Source organism: Phoenix dactylifera, chromosome 11, assembly GCF_009389715.1.
Source record: "Phoenix dactylifera cultivar Barhee BC4 chromosome 11, palm_55x_up_171113_PBpolish2nd_filt_p, whole genome shotgun sequence".
Classification (NCBI taxonomy): domain Eukaryota; kingdom Viridiplantae; phylum Streptophyta; class Magnoliopsida; order Arecales; family Arecaceae; genus Phoenix; species Phoenix dactylifera.
In genome coordinates, this window is record NC_052402.1 from 19,163,019 (window position 1) to 19,187,809 (window position 24,791).

Genomic DNA, 24,791 nt, shown 5'->3' on the forward strand with positions numbered 1-24,791 from the left:
CAATCACAACCAACAATTTTATTAACAAGAAGTTACAAGAACCATAAAAAATGCAATTTGGCATACGAGGCCTTAAAACAATTCGGAGAACATAGAAATGATAATAAAACAAGAGCAAACAGAAACAATAGAAAATATCTAAAATAGTGAGATGAAAATGAATTGGAAAAACAGGTTTGGTCCACCCATGATGGTTCAACCAAACCGGTAACCAAAAGACATGATCTCATGTCGAAAAGAGATGTCTTTCCATAGACATCTCTCCAATCCTGAAACTGTCTATTGACAGTTATACATAAGGCTTCATTTAAAAAGTGGGTGGTTATGAGATTCTCACAGAAGTGACTTGGGCATTTAGGTTGTGGAAAACAGTAGATTTTCATTGGTAAAATCCACTCCTTGATCAGTGAATCGAATTCAAGAGAAAATCTGTAAGTGATCCGAAATTCTTGTTTATGTTAATGTGTTTATCCTACATTGGTATCAGAGCATGTTTGTTCGATTTCTGAAATGTTTTGGAGTGGATATTACATGTTTTAATATCTTAAATCCATTGCTCTCGCACTCACCACCTTGAATGTCCATTAATGGCAGTTTTGTTTACACATAGAGTTAGGCCGTGATTTTTTGCATGAAGATACTATATGATATGTAGATGATATCTTGAAAGTTTGGTGATGTTTGGTGCACTGGTTTGAGAGATATAAATTCATAAAGATCAAAAACCCGGAACTTTGAACCTTGATAACTTTCTCCACAGTTTGTTTTAGGAAACGAAATTTATATCAATGGAAAGCCCTTGAAACAAGCTTTCTATCCATATATAATACACTTAATTTCGTTCACTATGGAGGGAGAAACGAGGCCCGAAATTTTCAGGCTTGTTTCTGCAAAAAAAATTTTTCATGAGAAGAAGATCTTCCCTTTGCACAGTGGCGCAGCCTCTAAACGGCTCACGGATGGCGTCTCCCACGCGGCCACCTCATAAAAAAAAAAAAGGGAAGCCCAAGTGCCCCAAACCATTTTTTTTCTCCCCTCCTCATCTTCTTCTTACTGTTTTTTTTTCTCATCCAAACATCCTGAAGAAGAGAAAGGAGGAGAGATGGGTTACGTTGGGAAGAATATAATATTTAAACAAAGAAGGCAGTGGGAGCTTATAACCCAAACGGGGGCATTTGGTGGTTTGGACGTTGGGTTTCGTCCTCGAGTCTGGGTGCAATTGGTGCAAAGGGCTGGTTCGCCCAGTCCAAGTTGGGTAGTGGGATGCGTGGCCTGAGCGAAAGCTTGGGGTCGCGCTTCCCCTGAAGCGGAGGGGACCGCGTGAGGCTGGTTTAACAGAGCAACGTACACCTCCCGCTCTCAACGGTGGAAGTTTAACGGGCGGGCCACCAATTTTCTGGAGAGAAAATTTCCAAACATGGTTTGGAGAAATATATTAAGACGTAGTTTGTACCGTTGGATTCAAAATAATAATAATTAATTTCCTAATTTTCTGTAATTTTTTTTTAAATATTTTTTCGAATATAAAATAATTTTATTATTATTATTTATATTCGAAAATGAGTTAAAATTATAGAAAAATATATATTTTTTTTCTGAAATTTTTCCAATCATACCGTGATTGTATGTGTGACATTTGGAAATTTTGAAATTGAATGTTCCCGCATCCTTTAATTGTGTGTTATTATATTTCAGTGTTATGCCTAAGCATTTTTTCCACATTTGTTGTAGAAAATAATGCCACCAGTACCACTCTTAGTGAGGGTTCCGAGGGCAGCAAGGACCCCGGAACAAAGGGCGAGGTTTAGAGATTTGTTGCACACATTACGAGTTATAAGGATGGATCCTAATGATGACATAATTTTACATGTACAAACTATTCATTATATGATGGAGGAAATCATTCATCTAGGACATGCATTATGTCAACATCAACGGTACCAAGTGTTGTATGATTCTCTATTTGGATCATGGCAACAAGTTCTAAGAGATATTTGGAATTCCTTAGCAGTGAGAGATTATGCTCAATTGGTGAGAGCATTTATGAAAGAGTACTTAATGCATGAGATTAGTGGAATTTTAACAGTAGCAGGAGGTCATACCATTAGTAGAATAATGGTTCCGTGGATCGAACAAATAGTATCAACTATGATTCAAAAAGAAATTGAGGATACTATTCCAAGGAGGGTTCGGGTTCTTAGATGGCAAAATCACTAGTTGAAAACTAGTCGAAGCTAGAATGACTTATATTCTTTACTTGTGTATTAATTATTTAAATTTTTTTTTATGATAATAAATGTCTCCATGTTTATATAATTTTTTAATATTTTAGTATCATGTTTTAAGTGGGAGTTCTAAGACTTACTATATAATTTGTCTTAAGAACTAAAACTTTGTCTGCTAAGAATCAAAATTAATGTTTATAGTGAACTTTCAATTCCATGCCATTATGTGAATTAGCATTAATTTTATTTGTGTTTAGTGGCAAAGAAAAATATGTGTTGTGCTTGGCATTAATTGTGTGCATGTTTGTCTTTATGTAGAAACTTAGTTTTCTGCAATGGCTTCAGCATCTAAGAATATAGTAGCTGAACTTAATAAGGGTGAGAAATTGAATGGTGAAAATTATGAAATATGGCAAATGAAAATCCAATATGTATTGGAGGAACAAGAGGCGCTGGAAGCCTTAAACCATACCATGAATGAGCCTGAGGATGGAATAACGGTTCAACACATAAAGGATAAGGAGGCTTATATTGCCTGGAAAAAGAAGAACTCAATTGCTCGGATTACATTGCTGAGTAGCATGGAAAATGATATCATGCGAGAGTTCAGGCCTTTTGAGATGGCAAAGGAAATATGGGAAGCATTAAAAGAAAAGTTTGGTGGAACTTCTGTCACCAAACTTAGGCAGCTGACCATCAAGTTCGACACATATAAGAAACGCACTAATAATAATATGAAGCAGCATTTAGGAGAAATGTCGAACATGATAAGTGAACTGCGAGATGCTGGACATGTGCTAACTGATGAACAACAAGTTCAAGCTATAATTCGATCTTTGCCTCATAGTTGGGAGCACATGAAAGTTCACTTAACCCATAATGAAAGCATTAGAACTTTCATTGATGCTGGTCGTCATCTGGAATTGGAGGAAGACCGTCTTGAGGCAAATAAAACCTCTAATGAAGTGTATATGGCTAACACTAGTTCGCAAGGAGCTTCGGGCTTCAAGCGAAAACATTTTAGTGGTCATTTTAAGAAAGGCAATGGTAACGGCAAGACCTCTAAGAAGCTCAAGCATAGCCAGCCGGGTAAAGGAAAGCGTCCTTTTAAGAGGAACAAAGCAAAATTGAGATGCTACAACTGTGGCAAGAAGGGTCACTTTGCTCGTGAATGCTCCGAGGCAAAGAAGGTAAAAACCCTTAGCACAAATATAAGTATCTCTTATGTTTCTAGTTCTGTGTTTTTAGCTGAATCTCATCTTTTGTGGACTGTAGACTCAGGGACCACAGACCATGTAGCAAGAGATCGAGACGCTTTCGTGGAATATCGTCGAATTCCACAAGGAGCAAGATGGATATATGTGGGAAATAATTCAAGAGTTGAAGTAAAGGGGATTGGCACCTGCAAATTGAATATGCGAGGTGGTCAACCCTTAATTCTACATGATGTATTATATGCTCCAGATATTCGGCGAAACTTAATTTCTGTTGTTATGTTACTTAAGTTTGGCTATATCTTAAATTTTCATGGTAATGGTGTAGACATATTGCTAGGGACAACTTATTATGGATCTGGTTATGTACTAAATGGTTTTATTGTACTTGATACTGATTATAATATGTGTAATGTAATAAGTACTGTTTTTTCCTTTGTTACATCTACTAGTAATCCAAACATGGATGAAAATATTTGGCATGCTAGGTTAGGTCACATTGGGCAACAACGAATGAATAGATTAGCCAAAGAGGGATTATTAGGCCCTGTTGAACAGGTTAATCTAGCTATATGTGAATATTGCTTAGCAGGAAAAACAGCAAGAAAACCATTTGGTAAAGGAACTAGAGCCGATTTTTCATTGCAATTAATTCATTCTGACATTTGTGGGCCGATGAATGTAAGGGCAAGACATGGAGCTTCTTATTTCATCACATTTATTGACGATTATACACGTTTCAGTTATGTCTATTTGATATCTCACAAATCTGATGCATTAGATTGCTTTATAAGATATTTAAACTTTGTTAAAAATCAATTAGACCGGAAAATCAAAGTATTAAGAACTGACCGTGGACATGAGTATTTGTCTGATCAGTTCAAACAAATTTGTGATGAAAAGGGAATAGGTAGACAGTTAACTATTCCTAGTACTCCACAACAAAATGGTGTTGCGGAAAGAAGAAATAGAACCCTATTGGAAATGGTTAGGTCTATGATGGCACAAGCTAATTTGCCGATCACCTATTGGGGTGATGCATTATTAACAGCTGCATATGTACTTAACCTAGTACCCTCAAAATCAGTAACTTCCACCCCTTATGAATTATGGACCGGTCGCAAACCTGACCTAAGTAATTTAAGACCTTGGGGATGCGCTGCATATATTCATGATTCTTCTCATAAATATGGAAAATTGGGTCCAAGGGGCAAAAAGAGTATTTTTATTCGATATTCTGAAACCTCCAAAGGATATGTGTTCGTTGGTAACACTGACAATGGAAGTATTACTGAGTTTGAATCTCGTAATGCCACATTTTTGAAAAATGATTTTCCAAATCAGGGTGAAATAAATAAAGGTTTATCTTTATTTGAGATAGAGGACCATGATAATTTGTTTAATCAAACTCAATTGGTAAAAAATCTTGAAAATCCATCAACAACATCCGGTTCAAGTGGGAGAAATTCAAGAAATGATGAATTTATTTCACAACAATCTCAATTACGAAAAAGTAATCGTGGATTAGTTCCCCGTCGACGATTTGAGATTGAAGAAGAAGCATTTCTTGTTACACCTCAAGAGGAAGGTGAACCGAGAAATATTGATGAAGCTCTTAAATGTCCTGCAAAAGAGCAATGGATGAAAGCAATGGAAGAAGAAATGGAGTCAATGAGATCAAACCAAGTTTGGAAATTGGTTGATCTTCCGAAAGGTCGAAAAGCAATTGGGAACAAATGGGTTCTCAAAATAAAGCGCAAGGCAGATGGCACAATAGAAAGATATAAGGCACGCCTTGCAGCAAAAGGCTATACACAACAAGAGGGGATTGACTATGAAGAGACATTTTCTCCTGTTGTGAGATTCACCTCAATTCGCATAATTTTAGCCATAGTAGCTAGTTTGGTTCTTGAATTACATCAAATGGATGTAAAAACAGCTTTTCTCAATGGAGAATTGGAAGAAGAAATTTATATGGAACAACCTATCGGTTTTATTAAAGAAGGCCAAGAGCACAAAGTGTGTAGACTTTTGAAGTCGATTTATGGCCTTAAACAATCTTCTAGATAGTGGAATATAAAATTTCATCAGGCTGTCATATCATATGATTTTGCCATGATTGATGAAGACTACTGTGTCTATATTAAAAGATCCAAAGACAAATTTGTGATTTTATCACTTTATGTGGATGATATACTAATGGCTGCTAATGATAAAGAATTCTTAGCATCAGTTAAGAATTGGTTGTTCACGAATTTTGAAATAAAGGACATGGGAGAGGCTAACTATATTCTTGGGGTTAAAATTGAAAGAGATCGTTCAAAAAGGTTATTATCTCTTTCACAGGAGCCTTATATAAAGAAAATTCTTGAACAGTTTCATATGCAAGATTGTAAACCTATTGATACTCCCATTGCAAAAGCTGAAGCGTTAAGCCAAAGAATGTGCCCGAAGACTCCACAAGAAGAAGAGCAAATGAAAAGAGTTCCTTATTCCAGTGCAGTTGGAAGTCTTATGTATGCAATGATGTGTACAAGGCCAGATATCTGCTTTGCAGTTGGTATGGTAAGTAGATATCAATCACACCCTGGCCATGACCATTGGAAAGCGGTCAAAAGGATATTGAGATATCTAAAAGGTACTGCGGATTATTCATTATGTTATCAAGGAAATGATTTGCGTCTTGAAGGCTATACAGATGCTGATTGGGGAGGTGATTTGGATGAAAGAAAATCAACCTCTGGTTATGTTTTCTTACTAAGTAATGGGGCAATTTCATGGAGTAGTAAGAAACAAACTTGTATAGCTTTGTCCACGATGGAAGCTGAATTTGTAGCTTCTTCAGCGGCAGTACAAGAAGCAGTTTGGTTAAAGAGATTTCTTAATCATTTGGGGGTTATGGAAAATGCTGCATATCCAGTACTAGTACATTGTGATAGCCAAGCATCGATAGCTTATACAAAAGATCCCAAATATCACTCAAAGACTAAGCATATTGATACAAAGTATAACTTTGTGAGAGACATGGTTGCACAAAAGAAAGTGAACATACAATACATATCTACGAATCAAATGATCGCAGATCCGTTTACTAAATCTATTCCTAGAGATGTATTTATGAGATATGTGAAATCTTTAGGTCTTCGTAGACTTTGATGTACATAATGGTTTGAATAATGAGATATTTTAATTTCTTATTTGGGATTCACATGTATGTATTTATATTAATGCTAAGATCTTATTTTTTTTTTAAGCACACACATATGCATATATATATATGCGTTAATGCTTAGTGCAAATGATTAGTTCATTTAAAGAAATGTATGTTGGACAGAAATTAGATTGGCCTTCTCACACGGGCAATCGCCTCTATAACTTGTGGTTGATAGAGATGAGACAATTTTAAGCATAACGTATTTATGAGCTCAAGCTTAAAATTAATGTCGCCTTGATAGTAAATCAAGATGAGGTCACTATGTAATATTTTGTGACCGAAGGTGAGTAAACCCACAAATCACCTTGTCTGTTTTAAATGCCAAATGTGAGTTCTGTAGTAATGATGAGAAAGAAAGTAGAGTGGTGAACTCAAGTTGGACACTAAGTGTGTCTGAACTATCATTTGTATGGTATTTCATATAATGAGAATCAACATACGCTCCAAGGAAAAGGAGAAAAATACCATAACATGCGCTTCATACCACATGTGCATAATTCGACCAATAAGGATAACGAGAGAATTGATCTCTTCTCTCTCGTTGTGTGAGCCCTGAGACTATAATTACCTCTGTTAGTACCCTTATTACTTTTACTGTTTCTTGAGATTTAGTTCAGTGTATGCTATCTTGGAATGTTACCTGCAATCATGCTTGATTCGATTTATTGGGACATATCTGGAAAAGCAACTAAACTACAATTAAGAGATTCGAGATAGAAAGGAAGATCATTTTGTGTCTCATTTCTTTGTTGTATTCACTGGTTGACCAATCATCTTGACTACGTGTTAAAGCATGATTGTGAATACAAAACAGAAAACAAGCAATGTGATAAGTTAAAGTGAGATCATGAGGTACTTGAAATGTGACTTAAATGTTCTAGGGTACTGCATACTTACTCTACTGAACTACTATATATTCCTAACAGATGTATGGTGGTGTGAGCTCGTTATTTTTTTTATTGGTATGCTGGTCGCACGATCTATTTGCTTGTATGAAAGTCGCAGAGAAAAGACTTATTCGTAATGGTTAAAACTCACACTGTTGAACCCATCATGTGTGAGTGGGAGATGTTGGAAAAACAGGTTTGGTCCACCCATGATGGTTCAACCAAACCGGTAACCAAAAGACATGATCTCATGTCCAAAAGAGATATCTTTCCATAGACATCTCTCCAATCCTGAAACTGTCTATTGACAGTTATGCATAAGGCTTCATTTAAAAAGTGGGTGGTTATGAGATTCTCACAGAAGTGACTTGGGCATTTAGGTTGTGGAAAACAGTAGATTTTCATTGGTAAAATCCACTCCTTGATCAGTGAATCGAATTCAAGAGAAAATCTGTAAGTGATCCGAAATTCTTGTTTATGTTAATGTGTTTGTCCTACAGAAAGATATAAGCACCAAAATACTCGATACTTTGCTGGAATTTTCCTGTTTACCAGTACATAGAAGATGCATGACCTGCAATCAGATGGAGGAATTTCATGCAGAATTATCCATGATGTTTTCTTGGAATTCTCTTTGTCAGTATCCGTATGTAAGTATAGCTACTAAGTACTCCTACCTACCAAGAGGCTCTCCTGAAACAAAATACAATGATGTTGCAGGAAGAGAACTCGCTTACGGAAGCAAGTCTTTTTAAAAATAAAAAGATGTCTAAAACAGTAGTTAATTAATATCTCACACACAGCCACACACACACACACACACACACACACACACACCCACAGATCCTTCTGGACTTTCAAAACTTCTCAAGAATTCCAGCCTTTTCTTGTTAGTGAACATCTTCTATTGTTGCATGTATTGATGATATCTTTATCTGGGCAAATTTCAAGCTCTATGAAAGATCTTTCTCCAGTGTACTACCTCCAAGGTCTATTGTTGATAGACTTGTCGCCAATCCATTTTATCAATCTCATATATCCTGCACATCTATGTTGTTTCACCCTTTTCGTTATTCAACTTTCTGATTTCATTCAAAGCATATGGTGCTTGATTAATATTAGTCCTCTAGACTTGATATCACACCACCCTGCAAGCACTTTTCTTCTCACCTTCCTCTAGTTCTGCTAGAAAGGCTTTTGTCTGTCTCACAATCTCAGTAAATGAGACACAAGTCTTGGAATTAATCGCTGTGGTGTATTTACTGAGACTCCTTGTGATTCCATTATCATCAAATTAAATGCACATTCTAATTTGGGTTGGCTAGTTATTACTCATTAAACCTTTATCTGCCAAACCTTTCTTCCACAACACATACACACACAGCATTGTCTAGTCAAAAGTTTAAGCTTTTTTATCAAATATAATGTCGAGGATTTTGCACTGAGAATAGCAAATATTGCGGGCCACATTAAGAACACGAGTAGTGAGATATTTGTATCTCGTCTTTTTGTCAATTATAAAACATTTGAGAGCTGCCTTTCTTATATTCAAAGTGCATCAACCGCAGATTGAAATGTGCTCTTGTGAGCGCTTAGGACCTGCAGGGTGCAGGAATTACCGAGGACATGTATCAGTGTTTCCTCTTAGTTGATTTGATAGCTAGATGACAATTTTTGTGGTCATGACGTACAAGCTAATTTTAAATATTTATTATCTCTATGATCACCGCTACAATTTTTGACCCAACAGATTATTCAGGTCGGGTTGGATCCATGTATAACCCGGACCCAACCTACAAAATTGGGGCCGGTTCAAGTTCGAGGCAGGTCCAATTCGGATTCTAGGCAAGTCCGGTTCGGGTCAACCCATCCATGGTTTCAAAACTTATGCTTACACCCCCCACGGGCTGCAGTTCGTGGGCCCAAATAATTTTGCAGATTCGGGTTGGATCAGATCTTAGGATTGAAAATCTAAAATTATCCAAATTTCAAATAAATCGAATCAGGTCAGAAAATTCATACCCGATTTGAAAAATGGAACTGGTCTAATTTTAGAATCCTATCCCGCTCTACGGGTCCTCCAAAATAGGTTGGGTTGGGTCTAAGCTGGTCGGGTTAAGTTATGAGTCAATCCGACCCATTTCCAGCCTTACATGCAATAAAACTAAAGCAATGGCGAAGAGTATTTTTGTGATATGAAAATTGGCATGGCTTTGTAAAAGATTGCAACCTAACGTGGATTTCATGAGTAACCTTACTTTTGTCCTTTCTCACGAGTTGTGGTTCTCAACCATCCACGTTATAGCTGATGAGATAATTATTGTTTGCTCTTGAAACCCTATTTCCTTACCAAATAAACTTATTCTTTTTATACTTTTCGGTTAGATTTAGAATCCACAATAAATTGGATATAGGTCAGGTCGGCCAATTTTTATACTCATCCCGCAATTAAAAATTCTGTACCCATATCCATCTTGTACCCATCTCAGGATCAGATAAAGTAGATAGGGTGGGTTGTGGTGGATCGGGTTGCATAGGCAAGATGGCTTGCGTCGGATAATTATAGCTTATAACTATAACTAATAAGACCGCATTTGCTATATAAATGGGAGAAGCTTACAACTTATTATTTTATGATCTAATTTTGGTCTAGATAGAGTGAATCTCAATGTACATCAATAATTACAATATATTTTAATAAGAAACAGTTATACAAAAGTCAAATTAATTGAGGGTTTAAAAATAAGATAAATAAAAATAATAGGATGTGATTTTTACAAAATATATATGTTTTCTAAATTCCAACAATAATAATTTTCTAAGTAAAAGAGGGAGGAATGACCGAGGTGCATGGGGTTGTGATGGCTATCATCTATCAAGTGAACAAGGAGAGAAATGGTGGATTAAGGTTATATTATTTTAGGTCAGGTTTGGAGTAGGGCATATCATTACTTGTATCCAAACTGAACTTGCTTAAGGTATTACATCTAAAACTCATATCCGCCCCCAAATTTAAACAAGTCAAGTAAAACCGCCTCATTTGAGTCGGATCGGGCTGGGTACCTTATGGACTAGCTAAAGTTGCCACTCTGCTAGATTTATTCAGCCAAAACAACTTGGTGACTTTAAAAAAAGCTACAGTGATGAAAGATACTCTTAAAATTTTGAAAAATTGGAATTTATCTTGTTTATTTATTTTGTTTTAATTAGCATTAAAATTATTAGGAAAGGAACAAACAAATAATTTTACTTGATGGATAAGGAATAAGCTTTTAATAAAACTATTGAGATATCCTGATTGAAAGGAATGGAAACCAAAGAAGAAATAATTATAATTGTAAAGGCTCTAGGCCACCTCTATATTATGGGCATATCATTTCGGAGTAGGGCATTACATTACTTATACCCGATCCAAATCTGCTTCAGATATTACATCTAAAACTCATACCTGCCCCCAAATTCAAACGAGTCAAGTAAAATGGGTTCATTTGAGTCAGATCGGGTTGGGTACCTTATGAGCCAACTAAAATTGCCACTCTGTTAGATTTATTTAGCCAAAATAACTTGGTGACTCCAAAAAAATTTTGACGATGAGAGAAACTTTTAAAATTTTGAAAAATTGGAAAACATCTTTGTTTATATTTATTTTGTTTTAATTAGTATTAAAATTATTAAGAAAGGAACAAACAAATAGTTTTACCTGATGGATACTGAATAAGTTTTTTAATAAAACTATTGAGATATCCTGATTAAAAGTAATTGGAAACTAAAAGAAGAAATAATTATAATTGTAAAGGCTCTGGGCCGCATCTATACTATAGTATCTTAACATGATTTGATTCTATTTTATTTCTATACTCAAATATTAAATAAGCTTAAATAAACTATGAACCCACGCGTAGAGAGCTGAATCATAAAAAGTGGGGGAACAAATAAAATTGGTAAACAATCTTAACAATTATAATGGCCAAATTTAATACCTATGATGTATGTAGCTATAGTATATAATGTCACGGGACCTTTGGATCTATTATAATAAGAGATGAAATGGATCGGATATAGATCTTACATATCAATATCTATTTTATTTAAAAAATATAGATATAAGTATAAATATTAGTCAAATTAAATAGATATAGATACATAATAGATATGGAAAGTTAGATACAAATATGGATATAATTTGAATAATTAAATTTTATGGTCATAGAATCAAAAATATTACTAAATAGATGAGAAATCAAGTTAATAACATATTAATATAATTATTTATTTTTTATATTAAAATAAATTTTAGATAGTGATAGAGTAGTCGTCTATATATAGCAATGAGATACTCAATTATTTATTTATATTCAAAAAGAGTTGAATATAAAAATAAATTTAAATACATTGGTGGAAAGCATCGAAAAGCCTGGAAAAAAATTTAGAAAAAAGCAGAAGGGTCCTCGAAGACGCGAGGGTAAAGTAGTCATTTAACATCCCAGCGGTGTGCAATAAAGTGTGCGCGCAAGTAGGGTTCTGTCCCGAAGGTGCTCGCTATCCCTATAAAAGGTGCTCGCCGCTCCCAACTTTTTCCTTTCTTCCTCCTCACCAGTCAGAGATAGAGGGGGGAGGTTGCGCCCTCCTCGGCCTTCTCCAGGTGAGCTTGCACTTCCCTTCCTTTTTTTTTGTGGTTTTTTCCGCATATTTCGCGTTTTCGCCTTAGATCGTAGCGTCTTTCCTTTTGAATCAACGTCTGGAAGGGTTTGATCTCTCAATACTCGATTTCTACTGGCTATTGGTCGAAAAACGCTTACAATTTTAGAGGATCTGGCCGCTGCTTGTGTGTTTTTTGTTACTGATTGTGATGATTCAGTCATTTCTTAGACTTTTTTGTTTTGGGAATGTAATTCCAAGGAGTTGCTTCATTCATCAACGGCTTGATTTTTCTTTTAATTTTCTAGGTTAGTTTTTGCTTCTTTCTTCTAAGATCTTGTTGCTCGTGTTATATGTCTGACTATGATGCTATTGATGGATTGATACTCTTGGGAAATTTGTAGAATTAATATGTTTGAGCTTGATTACTCTTGGGTTTTATACTCCGTTTAGATTTCTTTGTGTGTGTGTGGGGGGGGGGAGTTGTTGTTCCGTTGATGGGAACAGGGCATGTGACTTAGTCTGCAGTCCACCCCAGTCATCAGGATCTTAGTGGCTTAAGTGTCTAGAGAAAATATTTCGAGGTTTCTGAAACTTGTTAGATGATCAGATTTCGGCAACAGGTGGTGAGGCTTGTATTGATCTACCGTGGCAAAGTATCCAGACTATTTAAATTTGGTCTTTATATGTTCTATAAGATGTGGGAATCTGATAAACACTGGGTCATTGACTTAGATTGTCCACCGTGTGTCTTGATATAGGACATAAGTAAGAAATTCATGCCATGGGAGCAGTAAAGCGATGCACTTGATCTTATTTGACATAAATTTGTTTATAGGTGTATGTTGGACTTTTGAAGCCTTTAGTTCCCTTGTCCTGACTCGAATTCTTTGGGATCTCAACTACAATCATCACTAATAATTTTTTTTTGCCATCAATTATTACTTAAGATCAATTTGACAAATTCATCGGGGCGGGTTGGGGGGGGGGGATGTGGAAAAGTAAGAGAACAATATGGAAATCTTATTGCCTTTATCTTAAAGAGCAATAACCATGTCGATGAAAAGAAAGAAGTCAAACACATTTTCTTGAGTAAAAGTCAGATCAAATTTTTATTGAGGATGAATATGGGTTAGAAATTCTGACACGGATAAAACTCTGGTTGGCTTCAGGTTGGAATCTTGATCCAACTTGGGTCATGCGGGTGGCCTCATAATAAGAGAGTTGGGACTGTTTGGTTAGATTAATATATGAAGAATAGCACTCTGTCTTTTGATACAAGTTAATGGCTATATTGAAATCAACAAACACTTTGGGTTTTCAAAGAATATGTAACCATCCCAAGATACTCTCATGAACACCTCCTCGATATCACCCACCCACATATCCTCTTTATGCTATTGTAAGCCCTAACAGAGCATTCCTTGGACTCTCTTTCTATTCTGATTCGACCTCCATGAAACCCACCATACACTCCCTTTATTTCTTTTCCCACCATGAAACCTAACCCATGCACTACATCTTCTACCACCATTAGAATCAAATTGCATGAAGATTAGGTGGGTCGGGTCAGGTCAGGAGAGCTGACCCATGGGTGTGCTTGGGTCAAAGATTCAACCCAATCTTCAGTACGGTTGAGTATGGGACAGGTTTTTATGTGTAACACTTTTATCTCGATTTGGCCCAAACCCAACCCAACCCAATCCATTGATTACCCTATTAAGGCTTTTATTTGCTACAGGGATAGGTGATAGTTTTTCGTATTATCAAGAACCAAGGAATGTTCACACTTCTCAATTAGGTATTTAGGAGTAAGACCATTATACAGATATGGAGGTGAAAACAGATTTTGGACTAGAGGAAGTCATCTTCATTCTAGCAATCCTTGGATCTTGCATATACTCCCCAGACCTATGTAAAGACTATGTTATTGGCTAAGGATATATCTATGAACTGAACACCACCAACATGGGAAAAAAGTGTTGTCTATAAGATATGCATGTTGGTTTCAATATCACACTATCTTATCATTGAATTGGAAGATAGAAACTAGCATGATTCCTAAAAGTAAATAACGTCAGCATTACATGATTACTATAGTAGGTTTTGGTATCAAATGTGCTGTTGTTTACAGATCATATCAACTAGAGTCTACATCAATCCAAGAGCTGCTGTATATGTGAGTGATGGGGACATCAGAGCTGTTCGTTCAGACGATCGAGCCATCAGAGCCGCTCGCTTGCGCCTGCACCAGGGGATGACATCATTATGGCTACGAGAGGATCCTGAGCCATCGGATTGAGTCAGGTCCAGATCGGGTCCATTCGAGTCTGCGTCATGTTTCTTTGATTGCCTTATTAGTTGCTTTTGTTTGAGTCGATTTGGTTGTTGAGTCAAGTAATTGGATCAATTGATCAATGTAAGACCTAATTATAAAGGTTCAATTTTGGATGTGATCAATTGGTTTAATGATCTAATGTTAGTAAGATTTAATTTGGTATGTAATTAATTAATTGACTTAGTCAATTAATTGAAGGGTCCAAGTTTGGTTAGTTATTAATTGTTGACTTGGTCAATTCATGATGTAAGGCCTATATAAGGGCCACCCCGCTCATGAATTAGGGATGGAATGATTAAATAAAAACCCTAGCCTCCTTTCTTCTTCTTCTTCTTCTTTTCTTCCTCCTCCTCCTCTATAACCTCTTCTTCCTGCGTCTCTATAACCTCTTCTTCCTCCTCCTCCCCTTCTTCTTTCTCTTTCTCTCTTCTCCCTGCAGTGGTCCGCCATCAGTGAGTTTGGACATAAAAGCTCATGGGTCTCACAACATGGTTAGAATTTATAGCCTCCATCTTTTTGCATACAGCCTGTAAAACAACATACAAGATGATGTTGCATGGGTAGCTTGTCATGATGGTCAAGTCTGTAAAGTATTGAAGATGAAAGATATAAGAAGCATGCTTCCTGTAGCGATCATCTATATGAGTCATTAATACAGTTCTAAGTGTGCTTTTTGCATCATCTGGCATTGAAATATTGGCAGCATTTTTTTTTTCATTCAAACTCCTTTGGCCAGCCCTATAGATGTTTGGGAGATTCCCTGTTCAGCAAGGACCTGTTTGGATGCTTTGCATCCACCATCACCGGATAGCTCACCATCTTACGGCAACATTAGAATGACAGAAGGGAGGAGAGGAGGTGGAAGAGGAGGAGGCTTCATTTTTTGTGTAGGCAGAGATTATCTAATCCCTAAATTTTAGGGCTAAGATAAATCACCTCTGATGAGGAATATGTAATCCCTGCGATTTCTAGATTGGGAGACAGTGGCGTATCATGCAACAATTGTTTTCTCTCCCTGCCACTATTCCATACTTCTCACTTCCTGTCAAACAGTAAGTTATCTGCAAATAGTGCATGCAAAGCATCCAAAAAGGCCCTAGGTGGTACTAGAGCTTTGGAACAATGACCTTTTTTAAAACTTGGTAATCATTTTTAGTAGTAGAGACAATCACAAGAAAATGGTAATCCAATAGCTGCAAGCAATCACTTGTGGCAATGTAGTTAGATTTTTGAGATATTCTCTGTTGACCAAGCAAAATCGAGAACTTTGGAACCATGAATGTCTATAAGCATGATACTTGTAAGCTGTAAAGACAATGACAAGAAAAAAGTAAGACAATAACTACGTGAAATTATCTCTCTTTGTATGTGACAATAACTTGTGCATGTGTTTTTAGTTACATTTTGCTTTCTTCAAGCCTTTTATATAGTGAATTTTAATATAGATTTCCTGTACTATAGCCTATTTATTTTGATTGTTGTTCATTTCTTGTAGGTCAGCTCATTGGTGTTCCAAAATGGCCGACGAACTGCATCCTCCATCTATAGTACAGAAGATACATGGGGAATCGTACTTGTTCTCTAGACTGTCTCCCTATTCGCAGGCCAGGAGTGCCAGCTTCCACAACTTTCCTGGCACCTACATCAATGGGGGCCTGAACAGCGCCTTGCTGAAATCATACCACAGCAACATTGAATCCCTTGGTTTCTCATCTTTCTCACATCTTTCCCCCATCTGTGCCTGTGCCCCCCAGGAGAAGGGTATTTCAGGATTTCTTATGGATTTTCTTATGGGAGGAGTTTCTGCTGCTGTCTCCAAAACAGCAGCTGCTCCAATTGAGCGGGTGAAACTCTTAATTCAGAACCAGGATGAGATGATTAAATCTGGCAGGCTCTCTGAACCCTACAAGGGGATTGGAGACTGTTTTGCCCGAACCATAAAAAATGAGGGCATGCTCTCATTGTGGAGAGGAAATACTGCAAATGTGATTCGTTATTTTCCTACACAGGTCTAGCTTCTTTTCTTCCATTCTTTTTTTGCAGTTGTTATTTGTCCTCTTCAATTATTGACTGATCCACTTATGTTACAAGCCAGGCCCTGAACTTTGCTTTCAAGGATTACTTTAAGCGTATGTTTAACTTTAAGAAAGATAGAGATGGCTATTGGAAATGGTTTGCTGGTAACTTGGCATCCGGAGGTGCGGCTGGTGCTTCATCTCTCCTCTTTGTGTATTCTTTGGATTATGCCAGGACACGTCTGGCCAATGATGCCAAGGCTGCAAAGAAGGGAGGTGAAAGGCAGTTCAATGGTCTGATTGATGTTTACAGGAAAACAGTAAAATCTGATGGTATTGCGGGGCTCTATCGGGGCTTTAACATCTCATGTGTTGGTATCATTGTTTATCGCGGGCTTTACTTTGGAATGTATGATTCATTAAAACCAGTGGTGCTGGTTGGTGCCTTGGAGGTTAGTAAAAGAAAGGTTGAATTCAAGCATATTTATATGTGCACATATGCCTGACACTATTTATTCTTAACACCCACTAGCCTGCTAGTTACAAGCTACAAAAACAATGTTCTAGTGAATTATTCTCTATACAGAATCTCTAAATATTCATAATCACCCTCACCCTTTAGTTTTAAAGATGATATTAGTATCAAAGTGAAATGCTTGCTTCAGCAAAGCTAAAGAAACAGCTAATGTCATCCAACAGGTGCCTTAGCTCAGAGCATTTTGATTTGTACAAGCATTTTTTGCTTGCACATAGTTAAATTTCTTGGTTTTAAATCAATTTGTAAAGGAACTTCCCTTGTAGTATTCTCTATTCATGTTTAAATCTATCTATCTATTAATTCTTAATGACAAAGCTCAGTTTTTCATTTTATTTTATTTATTTTATATATTTGGTTGGGGGAGTTGTGGCATATGGGTCAGATCTGGTCTGGTCCACTTTGGATCTGATGACTGATTGGTGTATACCCCTAATGCATGATACTTAGGGTCAATACATTAAATAATTAGGTTATGCCTCAGAAGGCTTTGTTTGTTGGGTCAACATGGTCAAGTTACCAAGCTGGACCTGGGTTTTTCACCTCAAATAGACCAAAATGTTGAACAGAATCAGGTTTTCGTGTGGGCCAAACTAATTCTTTTTCTTCCTTTTATTTCTTTCTTTCATGGTGGGAATTTTCATTTTGATTAGCAAAAAAACTTGTTATTATGAATCTTGTCACGCTAAGTTTGATCCAGCCATTTGCAAGTTGGGTCTACCAACCTCCGGGTACCCTGGCCTTTGATTTTTGAAGCAGGACTTGGACGCTGTTGGTTTATTATTTTTATTGGTTTTGGCGAGCATGTTGTGGGTTGCTTCCATATGCACATCTTCTGAGCATTAGGTTCCCCTGTCTGCATGTGCATCTATTCTCATGAATGCAGTGATGACATCATCTCTTATTTGTTGGGCTTTGTGATCTTGTTGCAGGATAATTTCTTTGCCAGTTTCTTGCTTGGATGGGGAATCACTATCGGTGCTGGTCTTGCCTCCTACCCCATTGACACTGTTCGCAGAAGGATGATGATGACATCTGGTGAGGCTGTCAAGTACCGTAGTTCGTTAGATGCATTCTCACAGATCATGAAAAATGAGGGAGCTAAATCCCTGTTCAAGGGTGCTGGTGCAAATATCCTCCGTGCAGTGGCCGGTGCTGGTGTTCTGGCAGGTTATGACAAGCTGCAGGTGCTGGTCTTTGGAAAGAAGTATGGGTCTGGTGGTGGTGGCTGATGCCATTTCTTGAGTTGCCGATGGCTAGATAATTTGATGATGATGAACAAGAGTATTAGGTGTTTGTGCTTCCTTCTTGATTCTGGTTCAGAATAATGTTCACAGATGAACACCCTTCTATTATCATCTTAGGTCTTCTGGAGATGCATGCGTGATGACTGGGTGTTGTTTTTATGTCCTTTTTTTGGTTAAAGAGAGAGCTAAAAGGTGTGTTATTGCTTAAGTATGTGTCTGGTTGAACTATTGTGATGAATTATCAGAAGTATGCCGCATCCTTGGAGTCCATTTTGTTCTTGATGTGGCTCTTCGTTGGCATTTGGTCTTTTTCAGCTTTCGGTTCATCATCATACTAAAACCATGTGTTTCTGTTCGAATAGTCCTGGAAACTAGTTGCCTGTGGGTCTGGTTATAGATGAGAAGATAAAAAATAAAAATGGTTCAGTGTATGGTCAGTTTTGTTCAAGACTGCGGCCACCTTGGTCTGTTTTGCTGTGCTAAGCCACTTGAGCATTTGCTGCATGGTTGCTCTGTTCTTAATTGAAATTATTATTCCATGACAGATTTTCCAAACGAATTTAATACTTCATGTGAATGCTATCATGTCGCCTGCCCACTTACAAATCATGAGTTCGAGTTCGGATGGACCTTTCTAATCATGATTTCGAATTCGGATAGACAAAGGACGTGTTAGTTCGGAAAGCGTGGAAGGTCAATTTTATCAATTTTTAAGGTAAACTTTCTACCATTTATAATCCTTTCGCTCTGAAAAGAAATCCAAAATGAGGTTTATAGTAATTTAGTCATTTTAAACTAAAATCGTCAAATTCGACTTTGATTTTGAAGGAAGCCTAGAGGACAATCTTCCAAATGGTAAGATTGTACAATTGCATGAGCTATTTTCTGAAAATCTTCTGTAACGACAATTAAAGAAAGCAAGTGAACAACAACCGAACATGCTTTATAACATTAATTTGGAATTGATGATCCAACCTGCAGTCATTTTGTTTTCCTGCTTTTCTCTTCCGATAACTTGAGTATTCATTAATGCCTTCCAGATAGATGCAAACAGCAACATGTTCCCCATTATTATTTTCAGTCAGACAGATGATCGGATTTGTGAGTAATACATACAAAACCCACCAAGGTCCAGTATTATTGTGGGAACATATCAGCAGAATTATCAGCCAAATTTACATATCTCTAGCTGCAACTTTCCCAAGCACAGTTCAGGCTCCGACATGCCCCCGAGGTTCCTTTATTTTTCTAACTTTAATCCTCCACGAGAATTTCAAAGTGAGGATGATCGTTTTGCTGCAAGCTTTTTCTGGTAAGTATACACACCAATCCCTCGCTTCCTTCCCAAGCGACCAGCATCAACATACTGAACAAGGAGTGGGCAAGGACTGTACTTGCTGTCTCCGAGTCCTTCATGAAGCACCTTCAGTATTGAAAGACATACATCCAAGCCAATGAAGTCTGCAAGCTCCAAAGGACCCATTGGGTGGTTAGTGCCCAGTTTCATCCCCGTATCGATGTCTTCTTTTGTTGCCACACCTGTGTATAATGCAAAGAATGCTTCATTGATCATAGGCATCAGGATCCGGTTGACAATGAAGCCAGGATAATCTTGGGAGCATATAACAGTCTTTCCAAACCTGTATAATTGAACTATCAATATATATAAGAGAACTGAAGTTGAATATAATAAGTGATAAGAAGCGTTTTGTTAATTTGGCAGTTACAGTCACAAATCAAATGAAAAATTTAGGTTGTCTGAAAAACAACCTATCAGCTCATAAAATTCGTAATTCAAAACAAATCTATTGACTCTTCCATATAACTGTAAAAACTAAACAGCTTCAAATTTCGACGTCATAGTGCGCTTTGCAAGTTCTCTGAAATCAACAAAAGACTTGTCGATTCATGCAGTCAGGCTGGACACAGTCTAGTGCTTACCTTTCTGCCAAGGCTTTTATTTTTGCAAAGACCTCATCCGATGTGTCTGCTCCTCTCACAATCTCGATCAATTTCATTATAGGAGGGGGGTTCATAAAATGCATGCCTATCACCTGCAAGATATGATAACTTTAACCCTTGTTTTAGACAATAAAACAACTTTAACAGCTCTATAGTTGTGTAAAATGTTTTGAACAGATAAGCTTAGATTTAACTGATATACAAATATCCAGCATCATAAATTGTTCCATGTATCCATGTTGATTTCTATAATGCGCATTTCAGTTTCAAGAGTTACTTTCCAAAGCAAAGTCACAAAAACCACAAAAATGTTGAAGCATTAAATAACATCAATGAGCACAAAACTTCCGGTACAAGCTATGGGGGAGCATGCAAATCCTTTTGATTAGAAAGAAGAAACACTTGCTCAACCTCTCATGCAAAAACACAGTCAATGAACCTCAAAAAAATTGACTTGGAGTTAGCATACGCTGCTCTGTCTTTTACACCAATCCTATTGAAAGTTCAAGACTTATACTTTCTTCATGACTATTTGGAATATTTTTGTACAAATCTATTTAGGTTGTGTTGCCTCTTTTATAGCCTCTTAAGATGATTCAGACACCTAACCAGATTACATTGTATATCCATACCTTCTCAACGATTTTGTTAACTTTTTTTTCCTTTCAATTCTCTGACCTACTCATTTTCAAGTTCTTGCTTCATAACTTGTACGACTCAATGAACTTATCTCTATTGTGCTCATTTGTTCTTGAATTAGATAGGTCACATTATATGCTCTATACATATACAATTAGATGGGCACACGATCTTGCAAATATTATGTGAGGAAATAGAAATATAAAACTAAATATCAAGGAAACCTCTACATAGAAGAAATCTCTATGCCCTTTCATTGCGCATGTCAATTTATAGAATGAAGTTAGAGTTATACTCATCTCATATTAGTTATCTTCAAAATTCCAAAAGCTACCCTTCAACAAAAACATAATGTTTTAGAAGCTAATCCATGCCATGAACTTTGCTACCAGACCAGTTATTCCGTCCCAATAGAGACCAAGATATGAATGATAATTATAGGAAGCTTAATTTTTCCTCATTAATGGATAAAAGACTAATTCATGCATGAACTTTGCCACCAGAACAGTTATTCCATACAAATAGAGATCAAGATATGAATGGTTACTATAAATAGGTTGATTCGTACTCATTAACAGATAAGAGGATGGTAAACATAAATTGGCATTTCGCATTGTTAACATTCCTAATATGAAGAGCAAAACTTCAAAACCCAAGGGGTGACTCTATAGTCAAAAGAGGCAAGGCCACCAAGCTGCCCCCCACCCGAACACACACACACACACCCCAAAAAAGGGGAGGGAAAAAGCATGCCGATTTTACAGTACATATTGGACTGACATGGACCAACATAACTTGATATGTACTAGCATGACTATGCACAACATAACAGCTAACAACGCTCTACCATTTTGGCTCTGTAGAAACCAGTTAATAAGGAGGGGTATCAGTATCACTTAAATCCATGCTTGAAACTTCTTGTGCTATATAAATTTTACCACAGTTGATTCTTCATAACCCATTTTCTTCTTTTCTTTTCATATTCTCTAATATTAATTTCTTATTCTCTTGGACATGCTCTTCATGTTTTGCATCATTTCATTATGGTGACAAGTACTTTATCATTTGGTATATGTGGAATGGGAGTGATTAAAATTATATCGTAATCATCCATATGAAATTGATCAGTCACGAAGATATATTCTGTTATTCCTCTCCTTACAGCACCAATTGGCAAAACTAGCAGTAAAGATAGACATTCAAATATTTATGTGCATATGCTTATAGAGTTATTGGTGTATAGCATCTGTTTTTTTTGGTTAATCATAATGGACCGAACCATTAAACTATAAAACCACATGCAATGATGAAGAGTTACACTTGATGATATGTAGAAGAATTATTTGTAAGATCAATTAAATAATGAAGCTCAAAATTAACTAGTAACTTCAAAAAGATGATGCTTATACTGCATCTGGCATAATGTAAAATATTCAACTGGAAAATATTTCTGGCATCATTCTTTTCGGGAGTGGTCAGGCAGGAATAAAATTAAAAACATGCTTGTGGTGTTTTCCTAGACTGCCTCAAATCATGCATAACACAAGCCTGGATAAGCATGTTTGAATTATGGAGTAGTTTCTACATCAGTCAGAAGAAAGTCTCCCTAGCCTGACATTTCAAAAAACAAGATTGACTATTCATTTAGAAGCGTTTGTCAAAACTTGAGGTGATTCTGAATAGGTGCCACCCAAAAACCTTAGTAAATGGGTCTCTTCACTCTGAAGCCTAGAGGATAGGCTCAGTGCTAGCAATAGTAAATTCATTGCTCACCATAAACACTATCAGTCAGCGAGAAACAAAGGTTTTTGAAACAATCCTACACACCAATTAAAAAGAAAAGATTCCTGTTGTCATTAGGCAAAGGTATCCCATGAGCACCTCGCACAACAGCAATAGGAACTGGTGAACGTGTTTAATTTTTTTCACCCCTCTGAGTGAATATGCAAATATGCCACGGATAGCCTCCAAGTGATAGGTCGAGAAAAATGTACTGCAATGATAAACATGTACAATTATCAGAATTCCCAAAATCAATGAATTAAGGCCTGTTGTTTCTGTTATGATTCATAAGATGCAATGATTAAACAGTTGACATAGCATTCAGTAAACCTTCTTCTGACCAAAATTCAGCATTCAGGTGAGCCTATGAAGTGAAACCAGAAGGGCGATGACAAAAACCTGTGTTGGCCGACTAGTCGCAGAAGCAAGACGAGTAATGGAGATCGAGCTAGTATTAGAAGCCAAAATTGCAGAAGCTTTTGCAAGTTTGTCAAGTTGAGAAAATAATTTCTTCTTTATGTCTTCAGACTCCACGATTGCTTCAATTATAACATCTGCACCTGCAAGCTCTTCTAAATTTGGGGTACATTTCAGGCGTTTTATAGAATCCGCACCTACAAGCTGCGAGACCAGTGAAAAGCATAACAGAAGAATAAGTATTCAAGACAAAAGCTGAGGCAAGCAGAGTAATACGAGAATTCTTGACATTGCTTGGTTAATTGCACGCCATATCTGGAACGGTAGGTGATTATGTAAGCATATTCTTATTTATTACTACATTCAAGTCTCCAAGAAAATGATGTGATTTCCCAACCACAGGTTTGATGAGGGAAGCAATGAATAAGATGCAACATGGTTACCTACCGTAAATTATCAAGCATTGAAGTATTTATAAATATTAGAATGTGTTCACAGTTCAAATAAGCGAAATAACCGCCCAGTCATTCACAAAGCATTCCAATTATGCATTCCTAGTTAACCACTGGGCATTTGAAAATAATATAAATCCAGGCAAAAGACTTCAAAAGTAGGCCTCAAGTAGTTTAATTATTGCAGCAGGAGATTATCTAATCTGACATCATCTGGACTTTATGTAGATATAGAAGCTTACTTGATTCCTGACAAAATGTATTCAAGATAAAGCTTTACGGCTTAGAACATATCCAGATTTACTAATATATATTTAACAAGGCCTAATGTTGATGTCCTAAAGGAAAATCTAGTCTGGAAAATGAATGAAAGAACGCTTCAACGAAAATGCTGCAATTACTCTTCCAATTAATAAGATCTGCATAAAAAGGGAACAGAATCAGGCGTGGCAGAGTGAACTGCCCAGCAAACTAAGCCTAGCAATCTTGCCTGCCAAATTACATATGAACTAAATAAACATGACAGGCGACAAACACGAATCATTGTTGTCCGAAATGTTTTTGTTTCATGTGCATAAAAGGAGCCTTCAAGTTTCTTTTGTTTACGTCGCATATAATGATGCATATTGATGATAAGCCCTCCCATATGCATGAGAAAAAGTTGCCATTTCTTTTCTTATGTTGTTGCTGGTGTGGGTTCATATAAACTCATTCATTTCTTCATTCATATAGTTCTAATTCACGCCATAATTATGAGATCAAGCGATCTAAGTTAAAAAAAGAAACCGATTAGTTCCAAATTGCCACACTCTTGATCGGTAGTGGAAGACAAGAATCACACGGCCCATAGGTAGCAACAAAGAGAAGGGGAGAAAAAGTCCATGACCAGCCTAAGTAACAGAAAATGTAAGAAGAAAGAGGATAGCACCTGGGAGAGCTGGCCCTTGGAGACAAGGCGGCGAATGGAAGTGGAGATGACCTGGGCCGCTCGGCCGAGTGCCCCGGGGTCGGAGTCGTGGAGCCAGACGTCGTAGCCCGCGACGGCGGCAAGCTGGGCGATACCCGACCCCATCTGGCCTCCGCCGATCACCCCGATCGCCTTGATCTTCTCCATCCCCTCCGGCATCGCCATGGCCGGCCCTTCTTCCTCTCATCATGATTTATCCTGTCCCTTGGCACGCAACTTTACAATGCCGCTGCCACGGAGGCTAGCTGATGTCAGCCTG

The 24,791-nt window shown here is 37.1% G+C and overlaps 2 protein-coding genes across 5 annotated transcripts; one reads left to right on the forward strand and one right to left on the reverse strand.

The window, feature by feature from the left end:
* Positions 1-12,053: 12,053 nt before the first annotated feature.
* Positions 12,054-18,761, forward strand: LOC103721939 (ADP,ATP carrier protein 1, mitochondrial-like). 4 transcript variants are annotated; one of them, XM_008812329.4, is made up of 5 exons: positions 12,064-12,182; positions 14,313-14,480; positions 16,012-16,525; positions 16,612-16,983; positions 17,999-18,761. In XM_008812329.4, exons 3-5 carry the CDS (start codon positions 16,034-16,036, stop codon positions 18,296-18,298), a joined length of 1,164 nt encoding a protein of 387 aa, XP_008810551.1. In that variant the 5' UTR covers positions 12,064-12,182; positions 14,313-14,480; positions 16,012-16,033; the 3' UTR covers positions 18,299-18,761. The 4 variants fall into 4 exon arrangements, with proteins under 4 accessions (XP_008810549.1, XP_008810551.1, XP_008810550.1 ...); XM_008812328.4 differs by having other exon boundaries at positions 12,065-12,182; positions 14,313-14,485; XM_008812327.4 differs by lacking the exon at positions 14,313-14,480 and having other exon boundaries at positions 12,054-12,182.
* A 550-nt stretch (positions 18,762-19,311) lies between these two features.
* Positions 19,312-24,732, reverse strand: LOC103721940 (3-hydroxybutyryl-CoA dehydrogenase). Its single transcript, XM_008812331.4, has 4 exons — positions 24,494-24,732; positions 23,096-23,317; positions 20,255-20,367; positions 19,312-19,953 (listed from the first exon to the last, which is right to left on the reverse strand). The coding sequence occupies exons 1-4, from the start codon at positions 24,695-24,697 to the stop codon at positions 19,587-19,589; spliced, it is 906 nt and encodes a 301-aa protein (XP_008810553.2). The 5' UTR covers positions 24,698-24,732; the 3' UTR covers positions 19,312-19,586.
* Between the last annotated feature and the right edge of the window lie 59 nt (positions 24,733-24,791).